The sequence below is a fragment of the Musca domestica genome, unplaced genomic scaffold (genome assembly GCF_030504385.1).
Source record: "Musca domestica strain aabys unplaced genomic scaffold, Musca_domestica.polishedcontigs.V.1.1 93, whole genome shotgun sequence".
Taxonomy (NCBI): Eukaryota; Metazoa; Arthropoda; class Insecta; order Diptera; family Muscidae; genus Musca; species Musca domestica.
In genome coordinates, this window is record NW_026712442.1 from 1,461,002 (window position 1) to 1,475,752 (window position 14,751).

The 14,751-nt window shown below is 33.3% G+C and overlaps 1 protein-coding gene across 4 annotated transcripts in view; it reads right to left on the minus strand.

Annotated features, from left to right (window-relative positions):
- The window catches only part of LOC131807023 (uncharacterized), a 47,237-nt gene extending 40,175 nt beyond the window's left edge, over positions 1-7,062 (minus strand). The window contains exon 1 of one of the 4 annotated variants that reach the window (XM_059132045.1): positions 6,609-7,062. In XM_059132045.1, the coding sequence (XP_058988028.1) occupies positions 6,609-6,688 (80 nt within the window). In that variant the 5' untranslated portion in view covers positions 6,689-7,062. The remainder of the gene's footprint in view (positions 1-6,608) is intronic. The other 3 variants (XM_059132044.1, XM_059132047.1, XM_059132046.1) reach the window with 3 other exon arrangements.
- Positions 7,063-14,751: the final 7,689 nt, after the last annotated feature.

Below are 14,751 nucleotides of genomic sequence, written 5' to 3' on the forward strand. Positions count from 1 at the left end.
ATCCAACTGGTGGGACAATGAACTGTCAAACCGATTTGTAAAAATTGTTGAAAAATGCATATTATAATAATCCCGATTTGCATCATATAAGAAAACATATTCTACTAATTTTTGACAAAACATTTAAAAATTTTTGATATATCAATTTTACCAAGCGTTGATGCATCTACCTGTATTCTTCTACCATGTATTGATAGCAATACTAAGTTGTTTCAAAACAAAACAAACACCAAACAAGTAAACAAGTAAACAAACATTAATACGCTCCACCTTGGATTAAGAAAACATTTTTATATAAAATATCTGAATTCAAACGTGTTCCACTTTTAACTACAAATACCAATAAGACCTTTTGGATAATAATGTTACACTTTTCAAAAACCTCTATCCACAATTTTATACTTCAAAGATTGTCATCAACAAATCTTCTTAGATACCAAATTTGAAACAATTTCGTGGGTAAATGTGTCTAGAATATTCAATTTTCTGCCACCGGAGCTAAAACCCATTATAAACTATAAATACCAATTTTTAGACAAATCCATGGGAATATGTGGCAAAAATCATCAAAATACGGAATATCGGGAGTTATCTTTATATGAGGGCTATACAAACGCGTGGACCTATACATACAATTTGCCCTGCCGGAGCTATAGCCCATTATGAACTGCAAATACCGGGAAATACGGGAATTACCTTTATATAGGGGCAATATAATAAGTAAAAAAGCTGTAAGTTCGGCCGGACCGAACATTGAATACCCTCCGCCATTTGGAAGGAATTTAGCAATTTTCAAAAAAAAATTAAATCCGTTTAAAATCTTAGAAAATATAGAATGTAACCGTTATATTAGGACGTGGACCTGCATAGGCAACCTTTGTCATGAGCCATTACGATATTCAAATGCGACCTTGAAAAAATTCGGTGAATAATGTAGCAAAAATCATTAAAATACCGAATATAGTTACCATTATATGGGGGCTATACGAAGACGCACGGAGAATTTTCTGTAATATCCATTATGAACTTCAAATACCAAATTTGAAGCTGCACGGACAATTTCTGTCATGGGCTGTAGTGTCCATTACGAACTTCAAATACCATATTTGACCAAAGTCCTACAGACATAACATACATTTGAGTAAATTCAAATCAAATCAAACTACTTCATTTCGTTCGGAAGCTAGATTGATTTCCACTGGCGGACGGACGGACATAGCCAAATCGACATAGAATTTTATGCTGATCAAGAATAATATTCTTTGGGGGTCTAAATTATATATTTCGAGGTGTTACAAACGGAATGACAAACCTAATATACCCTCCCCCTGAAATAGATTTGCATTACATATTTAGTGCTTAAACAATTAAGATATATGTTAAGTTAATGGTGGCTTCCAAGTGTATTTAACCGAGTTTTACGAAACCCAGATAGATACCCCGAACGCGTTACCCAGTCGTCACGGTTTGGTGATACATAAACATTAAATTAAGTAGCTCTAAGGAATGTAAATCTGTATGTAATAACCTGATTTCACGCATAATTATTATTTACTTTTATCATTAATAATTATTCTACATGAAAACTAGACTTTTTCATTTGATAAATAATGAGCATTAGGAGCAGAAAATACATAAAACAATAAAATTGACCGATACTTTAGTCGACTTTCCCTTTGTTAATTGTTTTAGATAAAGAAATCTATAATTTTGCACAAATTTATTTTGAGGACGCATTAGAAGTGAAGATTATTGAGTGTTATTATACAACATTTAACAATTTGAAGTACTTGAAAGATTTTAGCCGTATTTTAAAACTGATTGCATTTCATTGCGGAAAGTAAGCCTTCAATTAGAACAAGTAAAAAAGCTGTAAGTTCGGCCGGGCCGAACTTTTAATACCCTCCACCATTTGGTACAAATTTGGCAATTTCCAAAAAAAAATAAAATAAATAAATAAATAAAAAAATAAAATAAAAAAATCCTTTAAAAATTCTGTTAAAATCTTAAAAATACCGAATGTCTATACGACGACGTATACATGCATAGGCAACTTTTGTCATAAGTTATTACAACATTTAAATGCGAAACATGAAGAAAAATTTGTTTATAATGTAGCTAAAATCATCAAAATACCGAATATAGGGGGTTCCGTTATATGGGGGCTACACCAAGACGTGGACCTGCACAGACAATTTTCTGGCATGGGCTGAAGTATCCATTACGAACTTCAAATGCGAAATTTAAAACAATCCCGGTAAATAATGTCGCTAAAATCATCAAAATACCGAATATCGGGGGGTACAGTATATGGGGCCTATACGAAGACGTGGACCTACATGGTCCATTTTCTGTTTTCTGCTGCAGTATCTATTACGAACTTCAAATACCAAATTTGGAACGGTTCCGTTAATAATGTCGCTAAAATCATCAAAATACCGAATATCGGGGGGTACGGTATATGGGGGCTATACGAAGACGTGGACCTACATGGTCCATTTTCTGTTTTCTGCTGCAGTATCTTTTACGAACTTCAAATACCAAATTTGGAACGGTTCCGTTAAATAATGTCGCTAAAATCATCAAAATACCGAATATCGAGAGGTACCGTTATATGGGGGCTATATGAAAACTTGGACCTACATGACCCATTTACGAACTTAACCTGCCTACTGGAAAAATATACATGTGTGCAAAATTTTAGCCTTCTTTCTCAATTCGTTCGAAAGATAGCGTGATTACAACAGACAGACAGACAGACAGACAGACAGACAGACGGACAGACAGACAGACAGACACACAGACAGACAGACGGACATGGCTAAATCGTCTTAGAATTTTACGCTGATCAAGAATATATGTACTTTGTTGGGTCTGACGTGAGTATTTCGAGGAGTTACAAACGGAATGACAAAATTAATATACCCTCCATAGTATGGTGGAGGGTATAAAAATTATGAAGATTAGCCCATTTTTTAGTTACCCCATATAAAAACACTACCCTGTACCATCCATTTTTATGGGTTTTGGAAAACGTGGACGAAAATAATGCACAACTGATCTTACATATAGAAGAATACAGGTAGAAGAATACCAGTAGTCGCATCGATCCAACTGGTGGGACAATGAACTGTCAAACCGATTTGTAAAAATTGTTGAAAAATGCATATTATAATAATCCCGATTTGCATCATATAAGAAAACATATTCTACTAATTTTTGACAAAACATTTAAAAATTTTGATATATCAATTTTACCAAGCGTTGATGCATCTACCTGTATTCTTCTACCATGTATTGATAGCAAATACTAAGTTGTTTCAAAACAAAACAAACACCAAACAAGTAAACAAGTAAACAAACATTAATACGCTCCACCTTGGATTAAGAAAACATTTTTATATAAAATATCTGAATTCAAACGTGTTCCACTTTTAACTACAAATACCAATAAGACCTTTTGGATAATAATGTTACACTTTTCAAAAACCTCTATCCACAATTTTATACTTCAAAGATTGTCATCAACAAATCTTCTTAGATACCAAATTTGAAACAATTTCGTGGGTAAATGTGTCTAGAATATTCAATTTTCTGCCACCGGAGCTAAAACCCATTATAAACTATAAATACCAATTTTTAGACAAATCCATGGGAATATGTGGCAAAAATCATCAAAATACGGAATATCGGGAGTTATCTTTATATGAGGGCTATACAAACGCGTGGACCTATACATACAATTTGCCCTGCCGGAGCTATAGCCCATTATGAACTGCAAATACCGGGAAATACGGGAATTACCTTTATATAGGGGCAATATAATAAGTAAAAAAGCTGTAAGTTCGGCCGGACCGAACATTGAATACCCTCCGCCATTTGGAAGGAATTTAGCAATTTTCAAAAAAAATTAAATCCGTTTAAAATCTTAGAAAATATAGAATGTAACCGTTATATTAGGACGTGGACCTGCATAGGCAACCTTTGTCATGAGCCATTACGATATTCAAATGCGACCTTGAAAAAATTCGGTGAATAATGTAGCAAAAATCATTAAAATACCGAATATAGTTACCATTATATGGGGGCTATACGAAGACGCACGGAGAATTTTCTGTAATATCCATTATGAACTTCAAATACCAAATTTGAAGCTGCACGGACAATTTCTGTCATGGGCTGTAGTGTCCATTACGAACTTCAAATACCATATTTGACCAAAAGTCCTACAGACATAACATACATTTGAGTAAATTCAAATCAAATCAAACTACTTCATTTCGTTCGGAAGCTAGATTGATTTCCACTGGCGGACGGACGGACATAGCCAAATCGACATAGAATTTTATGCTGATCAAGAATAATATTCTTTGGGGGTCTAAATTATATATTTCGAGGTGTTACAAACGGAATGACAAACCTAATATACCCTCTATACTATGGATACATACAATGTTCCGCCACCGCATCTAGAGCCCACTATTACCTACAAATACCAATTTTTAGACAAATCCTTGAAAAAATGTGGCATCAAAATACCGACAACCCGGAGGTACTGTTATATGGGGGCTATACCAAAACGTAGACATACATATGTTCCGCCACCGGATCTAGAACCCTTTGCGAACTACAAATACGAATTTTTAGACAAATCCGTGAAAAAATGTAGCAAAAATGCTATGGAAATGCGAAAACGTGAACCGTTATGTCCCATTTTCAATACCAACCATCCTAGACACTATACAATTTGTTCGGCCAAATATGTCAAATAATGTGGACTGTATCGTGATTTCAACAGACAGACGGACATCGTTAAATCGACTTAGAATATTATGCTGATTATGAATATATATACTTTATGGGGTCTACGACGAATGTTTAAGGATGTTACAAACGGAATGACAAAATTAGTCATAAACATTACCTTTGGCACCATAGTTTGGTGATGCGATTTTGATTTTAATTGTTTAAGAACGCATGATTGTTTTGAAACACTAGAAACCCAAATGCAACCAAGAACCATTATCATTTTGAGAAATAACTTGTCACCCATTTCGGGGAAGAGTTGAAAAAGGTAGAATCGGACATGTTACCCTCGATATGTAAAGATAGAGATAACTTGTATGTCGATAAAAGCAAAAATACTTGCCAAATTGACAAAGCTTTCAAAGTCCTCCTCACCTTTGCTACCGCATACGTATATAAGGCCGGGTTTTCCGATATGGTTAATATAAGAACTAAATACCGAAATAAATTTGATGTATTACTGAAATTTCTCCACTTATAGACAAATTTTTACAAGTGTTGCTTTTCAAATGAGGAAAGGAAGTTGCTAACGATACGAGAGTAATTCGCCTTTTTTAAATAAAAAGCGATGTCACATCCGCAGTTCTTGACATATGGCTTTAAAAAATGTAACTTTTGGCGTATTTTTCTCGAATTTTAATCATATGGTTTTTGTCAATTTTTAATCTTTTGAAGGTTTTATGGCTTTGTTTTTGCTTAAGACTCCATATAGCAGTGTCTCCCCATTGTAGGTATTTTGAAGATTTCAGCACCGATTTCCAATCAAATCATCTGTAATTTAACATTTCGTTTTCTGAGTGGTCAGCCAATGTTTGTCTATATTTTGATATAGCTCCCATTCGATTTGTTTCATCCGATTTGATGTGTAAATCTACTAAAGCCGCAACCTGCATTTACTAATGATGATAGTCTTTAAAAACAGATAGATACACCCTAGATATACCTCTGACAAATTTGATCGAGATCGTTTCAAATTTAGATATAGATATGCCTGCATATATCTTCCTCTTTTTGGATATATATTATACACGAGTCTAATAAGTATGGACCAATCGATTCAGATATAGCTATAGCTCTCATATATTTGGTACGATTCTCTTATAAAGATTTTTTGTTATCAAACGTAAGTTGTCAAATTGTCTGCCCTGGTCGTCTTTTGTCCTTTCCATACTGGTTTATAAACATCAAAATATTTAAAGTATGTAAAGTGTCATAACTAATCACTGTAACATATACCGGATCTTTAGTTATATTTGTCGAACTAAACTGATAAAGATTTTAAAATATTATGCCTATGTAATATTGAAAATTTGTTTGTTTGATAGAACATAATAATGCAGCCGAAACTATAATATAATAGATGAACAATTTGTAGTTAATCACAATTAGGTTCCAAATTAATGTTGAGTTTCGATGAGAATTGTACAATTTTATTCTAAGCATGACTACATTTAAATAATATTAACAACAAGCATTATATACATCGTTTCCTTCATTTTCTGCTGTAGTAATTTGAGAAAATAAGTATCACCCTAGTAATCATACGCACACACTTCACTTTTTAGGATTTTTGTACATTCACATATATATATAATATAAATAAATGCCAGGGTACTCATATTCAATGCGACCTACATCTAGCGGCACAAATTAAACAATTACACAATCAGAATCCCTTAAACTATTTAATAAACGAAATATATGTACGCCACGCAATACACACTTTTGAACCAGATTGCTGTAGATTGTCGTATACCATATAACCATCTTGAAACGTCTTGATTGTGCACAATTATATTTACCAATTTCCGGTTTCCTGGTCATATTTACAATCCCATCCAGGTGGAAGTTTCTGATAGCGTCTATCTCCGGAGTCAGCCATAATTGTGTGTTCTTGGATTTAATATTATTTTCCTTCAATCACTGTCTCCATTTACCACTCGAAAAGTCACTAATCAAAATATGGAAATATGTATAACGCGTTCTTTTCAGAGCCCTTTAAGACAATGAAGCCGACCAGACACTGATTTTACTTTGTGCAGAGTACAATTTCAATCTTCTCTTAGTGCTTTTGAATGGCTCTGTTGACATTATGATGTTAGAGAGAATGGGATGTCGCAGGATACCTATAGAATTGTGTACCAAAACAAAACTGAAAAATGAGGGTTGTTATGTTGTAAACAAATCCCCATCCCCAGTGTTAAGCATGTGTTTATTCAAAACCGGTGGAATGTGTTCAATTATAAAAACTTCGCTTTTTTGGTGACTTGCGCAATACAGATTTATTGTTAATTAACCCTTATGTGTAGGTAAGCCAGAATTTCAATGTAAATAAGCATTTGCGACGCGGTTGTTCACGTTTTTGTAAAACAAAACAAAATAGTTCGAATACATGTGACTGAATTGTAGAATTACTTTTTACGCATTGAAATCTATGGATATTTTTAAGATTGTATAGTTTGTATTTTAAATGTAGCATTCATGTGTCGATGTTCAACCAAAATCGTAAATCCAAAATTCGAAAACATTGATGAATTGGGCATGTATCGCCATTTATTTATGTCCGTTTCGGCACCGATTCATGGAACGTACAAAACTCTCCAGTTGCTAATAATGAACTACGACTTAATTACTTGGCCTGTTCCAGAACCTACAAGAATCTACTAGCTTTGCAATTTACTTCGATATCATAAAGGGAAAATCGGTTATCGTAGTAAAAACATTTACATTTTTGCAGTTCTGGAACATACCAAATGTTTATACCCTCCACAGTGGAATTGATGATTTATGAAATTTCTCATTCCAAATATTTGTCAGAGACCCCATAAAGAGTATAAAGAGCATAAAATTCTAAATCGATTTAAAAGTGTCCGTCTGATTGAGTTTGTCTGTCTATTGAAATTTAGATTCAGCTCATATCATTTGACTAAGAGCTTTGAACGGCACATCTAGTTATTCCGTATTTTGTCAATTTCAACGAAATTTTCCCACGGAATTGTTTTGAATTCGGTATTTAAAGTTTATAATGGATTATGTCTCCTTTGACATAATATTGCCTAAAATGGTCTTGATTTTCCTATAGGGCCCCATATAACGGTGCTTTCGAGCATTCAGTATCTTAGCCACATTTTGTATCAGGTTCGGAATTATGGTACCGATTTCCCACGGAATTGTTGAAAGTTTGAAATTGGAAACTCACACTAGGTAACAACCCCCGAAGCATTGTCACTTGCAGCATTTAAAGAACTCTTTTTGATGGAGGTATCAAAACTTCGGTCCGGCTGCACTTAACGTGTTTCTAAAGAGAATAATAAAGACGTCTTTGTTGTTTTAGGACAGTTATTTGCTGCAGTAGTGCCTCATTACCTTGGATGTCGTGCAATAATTAGTCAGAATGTCCGTAGAAAGAAATGAATGGAGACGTATCCATATTGCACCTGTTCGTGCTGCACAATCAACACCTCAAATCCGACAGAACGTTACTAGAAGTAGACGATTGAGGTGTACCAGTCAGAATTTGTATCCAGTTTTAGCATAACATTTATGGATAATCCATCCATGTGTTATGCCAAAATCTAATTTTTTAATTATTAACTCATTGAGTGACATTAGAAACTATACATTATTTTTGACATATTAGACTTTGTTGAGTTTTTAACGGTTATTAGATAATATCTATAATATTTCAGTGTTTATTTCACTACGTCTAATTTTGTTTCTGTTCCATTCTTTCTCGATTGTAGCCACACTTTTGAATGGGCTTGTTTGTAATTTGGTTAATGGTACCAAATGTTTGACCCCACCGAAATTAACTGTTTTTATACCCTCCACCATACATAGTATGAAGGGTATATTAAGTTCGCCATTCCGTTTGTAACTCATCGAAATAATAATTTTAGACGTAATAAGATGGCCCGGTCCGCGTTGCCGGTCTGTAGATTTAGTCTTTAACGCATAGTTTTTAAAGCATAATTATTTTCAGCCAGAGGTTTTAATTTGAGAGTTCAAACCTAAAAAAAATAGATCACATATATTAAAAAGTATACATTAACTGTTTTTTAATAGCCCCTCTACATCCAAATTAGCCTAAACACACACGAAGAGGTCTTCTACCACCTTAGAAGCTAAGATGCCAAATAAGGGTAAAATCAATTGAAAAATGGGACCAAGTCGCTGGAAATACCCGAAATCAGCGGATACCTTCATATAAGGGTTATACCAAAGCATGGTCCTATTCTTATAATTATTTGAAAGAATGTGTTGTTCTTCCTAAAATCTCAAATTACCAACATTTGAGGAATTTGATTTTTAATTTCAATTTAGACCGACCAAACATATTTTTTACAACTGATTCTTCATGAAACCCCTAGGACTGTATCAAATTTAAAACTCTATCGTAATTTTTGCGAAGTATAGAGTAAAATATTTGAGGCCCTTTGTGTTTGGTTAAGCAATATAAAATGGACCCTAAAAAAGTTTGACCCGAAACCCCTTTTAGGGATTTTTTTATATTAACTAAACAATTTTCCAAGTGTAATATCCCGCAGTGTAATTACTGACGATAGCGCATAGTCACCGTATAACGTTACATGTGAGTTAAGGTTACTTTTAAGGTTTCGGAAGAATTTTCCGAGAATATGAATCCTCTTTCTAAATTTTCAACTTGCTCCACTATTTTGTATAGTCCATAAATAACAGTGCTCTTCACCGATTGCAGTCCCAATGAATCTTGCATTTTAAGTTCCATACCTAGCCAATTTCTTGCTGTTTTGGACTTCAGAATCGATAGTAATTCCTAAATTGAAATCCTGGCAATATGTCTTTAATTTAACTATCAAAAAAAAGTTTCATCGATTTATAAAAGTTAGGGACCCCATAAAGTATGTTAAAAAGTTGAAATCTTTGTTGATTAAATTATGTCCGTGAGCCTCTTCATTCACCATTTGCAATTACGATAGAGGTCACCAAATTTAATATGCGTCTTTCAGACTAAGCACATATTATTTTTAGGATTATTGATGTTACAAAAGGTATGTATTTGTTCTCATTTAAATATATCCCACATATAATATTATCTCCCAATATTCGTCGACCAAATGTGCTTTAAATTTTAGGTATGTTGAAGGGCTCAAAAGCATTTTTGAGTTTATAAATCATTTGTCAGAATGTTAACACAAAAGTCCACTTTATGATTTATTTTCTACTCCCCAGTACCTCTTTACATTCGTTATATCATCGTATTTAATTAAATTTTCAGTATTATAAAGGTCTTAGCAATATTTTCCAAGTCAAAAGTAATTTTAGAATTGGTAACTTTTAGAAGATCATGTTATAAGGTATTTAGTTTTTACCAGTCGATTAAAATATGTCTGTCCGTGTATGCGGGCGTTCGTTGAAATCGCAATAAAGGCGAAATATTTAGTTTAATCTTTGAACTACAATATTCCTAGGAAGTTAGAATATATCAGTTCCGTTTAGGTATAATAATAACACTAAAAATTCGTCCTTTTGCATGTTTTTGTTACAATTTCTACCGAACTATCTGTAACTTGACATTTAAAGTTTTCGGTATTGTGAAATCAATACTGGAAATATCTGGATACTATTGGTTCCCCTTTAGGCATAGCCTCAATTTAAAAGTACGTTGAGATTATTACTGTTTGATGCTTTGAAAAGTATTTTTTACACAGATTTAAATAAGTAGGTGTGGGCAGTTCCTCTGACCCCAAACAGGTACCTAAGGTTGGAGGAAGAGTCAAGATTACGGCACATACTGTGGAACAGACATCTTCATGATTTTGGCAAATATTTGGATTTAGGAAAATCAAAAAAAAAAAAAAAAAACAGTAAAGAAAGTCTTAAAGTCGGGCGAGGCCGACTTTATGATACCCTACACCACTTTTCTAATTTAGTAGAGCTCCGCATAAAAATTAAAAGTTCATACACGCTATGATTATAATTATAATTTAAAGTTCAAAGGACTGAATATGCCGAAGCATTTGTATCTTTAAATTCGGACTTGTATTGCCCATTTGGTGCACAATTAACTTGAAATCGGATAAAGATATATATGGGAGCTATATCCAAATCGGAACCGATCTCGATAAAATTTGGCAAGGATATTTCTGAGCTGTATTTGATATATTTCCCTGAAAATCGTCGTTACGGAGTGCTTATTACAGCAGTTGGTAACAATATAACAAATCGGATGAAGAGTATATATGGGAGCTATAGCTATATCTGAACCGATCTTCACCAAATTTGACATACTAGCTTCTAGACTCAATTCGGTCGTAAGTGCCAAATTCCATCCCATTTGGACAAATATTAGACGTTTGGTACACAATAAAAGGTAAATCGGACGAAGTTATATATGGGAGCTATATCCAAATCTGAACCGATCTCGATAAAATTTAGCAAATGTATTTCTGAGTTGTATTTGATATACTTCCCAAAATATTGTGGTTACAGAGTGCATATTACGGCTGCGGAGGACAAAAATAACAAATCGGATGAACAGTATATATGGGAGCTATAGCTATATCTGAACCGATTTCGATAAAATTTGGCATACTTATTTTCAGGCCTAATCGGGTTGTATGTGCAAAATTCCATACCATTCGGCTTGATATTACACGTTTGGTGCACAATAAAAGGCAAATGGGACGAAGATATATATGGGAGCTATATCTAAATTTTTACCGATTATCTCCAATTTCAATAGGGTTCGTCCTTGGGCCAAACAAATGATTTGTGCAAAATTTCATCTGGATAGGATAATAAATGCGAACTGTACTTTGTTTACAAAAATACATGGACAGACGGACAGACGGACGGACGGACATGCATAAATCGACTCAGAATGTGATTCTATGCAGATCATCAAAAGGAACTATGGGTCTATCTCGTTTCCTTTTGCCTGTTACAAACAAATGCACAAAGACATAATACCCTGACCACTATGTGGTGTAGGGTATAAAAATGGGCGTAAAATTGGGCGTGGCCACTTTTTTCAATAAAACCTAACTCGGGTAGAACGAATATTAAAAAAAATTATCCATATATATAGATTAAAAAGTATACGTGGTCAGTTCCCCAGCGGCCGAATAAGTGTCTAGGACTGGATGGAAGGTCGACAGTATCTCGTATAATAATTATCAATCCTCGTATCAATATTTTTTTATTTGGCAAATATAAGGATTTTAGATGAATTGAAATAGTGGGCGTAAAAGTAGGCGTGGTCAATATTTTTTCTTTAAGAACCTAACTCGGGGTATGACGAACGTTTGTACAAAAAATTATGCAAATCGGTCCAGCCGTTCTCAACTGATTCCATTCCCAACGAACAACAATTGACTTTTATATATATATATATATTTATATATATATATATATATATACTAGCTGACCCGGTCCGCGTTGCCGGCAGATCTGACTTATGTAGGCGGCACAATTTTGATTATAAGTAATGACGCCATTATAATTACTCCAATTTTGATTATAAGTAATGACTTGATTATGAGTAATGACTCCATGACTAAATATAAATTAATATTCATGGCAAAAATTATAATTACCGTCGGTTTTAGATATCTTGAATACCCTGATCTTATTTTTCAGCTATAGGCTTTAATTTGAGTGTTAAATACCTATATGATAAAGAACATCTATAATAGCCCCATGTGAAAATTCAGCTCAATTTTTGATATTGTAAAAAGCATTCAAATGAGCTATAATTTGAAATTTGCATTTCCAACGTTTAAAATCCCGTACTGCGTGGTATTCAGTTTTGTCCACCTCATACTTGAAGGCAGAATGTTGTCAGAATAGCCAAAAAATTACTCTTTTGCTCCGATTACCGTAAGATGGACATTAATTGTTTGTCATTTAAAGTTAGCGGTGGAGATCCAATAAAGTTGCTTTATAATTTCGTATTTTTTCATGTTTCTGCCACAATTTCCGACTGAATGAGTCCCAGATTGACATTTCGGAGTTTATTTCATACCAAAACGTGATAATTTTTTGCAAAGATGGTTTCTTCTTAAATTATCAACATAAGCTAAAATTAGTACGAAAAAAATGGTTAAAATGTAGAATATACTTGAAATCGGGTTGTTCCGTTATCAGGGGTTATGATCCATATCATGACCTGGCAAAGCGATTAAAGGTATCTTGAATGTTTAGGTAGAATTTCTATTTTGCGTTCTTTATAGTCGGTATTTGACTGATTGCAGTCCCAATGTATTTTGCATTTTGTGTTCTCATTTGACAATTTATTGAAAAAAGCAGGTCCACTTTTTGAAATTAGCCCCATAACGCTTCTTTGGTCATTTTTGTTTGTTTAAGTGTGTTCGCATCTTCCAGCTGAAGCACGATGTAGGTCCTGGAGCAGAAAGCATTTAACATCGTATTGCGCCCTCAATTCATTTTTAATATTATTCATTCAGAATTCAAACCAATAAAAATGTACACTTCAATATAGAAAAAAGAAAAAGAGTCTTCAACTGGTTCGCTGATTTTTTTTGCGGCAAATTTTTAAAGGTCCTTACGAAGTTTGTCGGTAGAATGTACTATTATTTTGAAATTCGATTCCATTGAAAATCGATTTTGCCCGATCTTAGAATTTTCATATAAAGCGACATATATATATATATATATATATATATATATATATATATATATATATATATATATATATATATATATATATATATATATATATATATATATATATATATATATATATATATATATATATATATATATATCTATATATATAAAAATCAATTGTTGTTTGTTGTTAACGGAATCAGTTGGAAACGGTTGGACCGATTTGCATAATTTTTTGTACAAACGTTCGTCATACCCCGAGTTTGGTTTTTAAAGAAAAAAATATTGACCAAGCCTCCTTTTACGCCCACTATTACGATTTATCTAAAATCTTTATATTTGCCAAAATAGTGAAGATATCGGTTTGAGAATTATTACACGAGATGCTGTTGGCTTTCCATCCAACCATAAGTACTTATTTAGGGGCTGAGGAACGCGCCTACTTTTAAATCTATCTCTCTTTATGTAAAAGAGAGTTGTGTTAGTTACTACTCTTATAACCGGACCGCCGGTCTGATTTTAACGATTTAGACAAATTCGGAATTGCCTCTTGGCAGAAAAGAATAAAATCCAAAAAAATCGCGTAAAAATGTGAAATTTGAACATTTTTCATTTTGACTTTTAAAATGTACAATAGTAATGTTATATATTGCATATTTTTTTCCATTTTGACTTACTATTTTCGAATGTACATTTGTAGTGTTTTTTTTGGAAATCTAATATGATGTGTAGGTTTTTTTTTGGGTAGTATAAAGCCACAACGGATAAAACTGTTATTTATAGATTTTATGTATTTATTCGTAATACCCAATAAATACATAAAATCTGGAACAATTTTATCCGTTGTCGCTTTATATGAAAATTCTAAGATCGGGCAAAATCGATTTTCAATGGAATCGAATTTCAAAATAATAGTACATTCTACCGACAAACTTCGTAAGGACCTTTAAAAATTTGCCGCAAAAAAAAATCAGCGAACCAGTTGAAGACTCTTTTTCTTTTTTCTATATTGAAGTGTACATTTTTTATTGGTTTGAATTCTGAATGAATAATATTAAAAATGAATTGAGGGCGCAATACGATGTTAAATGCTTTCTGCTCCAGGACCTACATCGTGCTTCAGCTGGAAGATGCGAACACACTTAAACAAACAAAAATGACCAAAGAAGCGTTATGGGGCTAATTTCAAAAAGTGGACCTGCTTTTTTCAATAAATTGTCAAATGAGAACACAAAATGCAAAATACATTGGGACTGCAATCAGTCAAATACCGACTATAAAGAACGCAAAATAGAAATTCTACCTAAACATTCAAGATACCTTTAATCGCTTTGC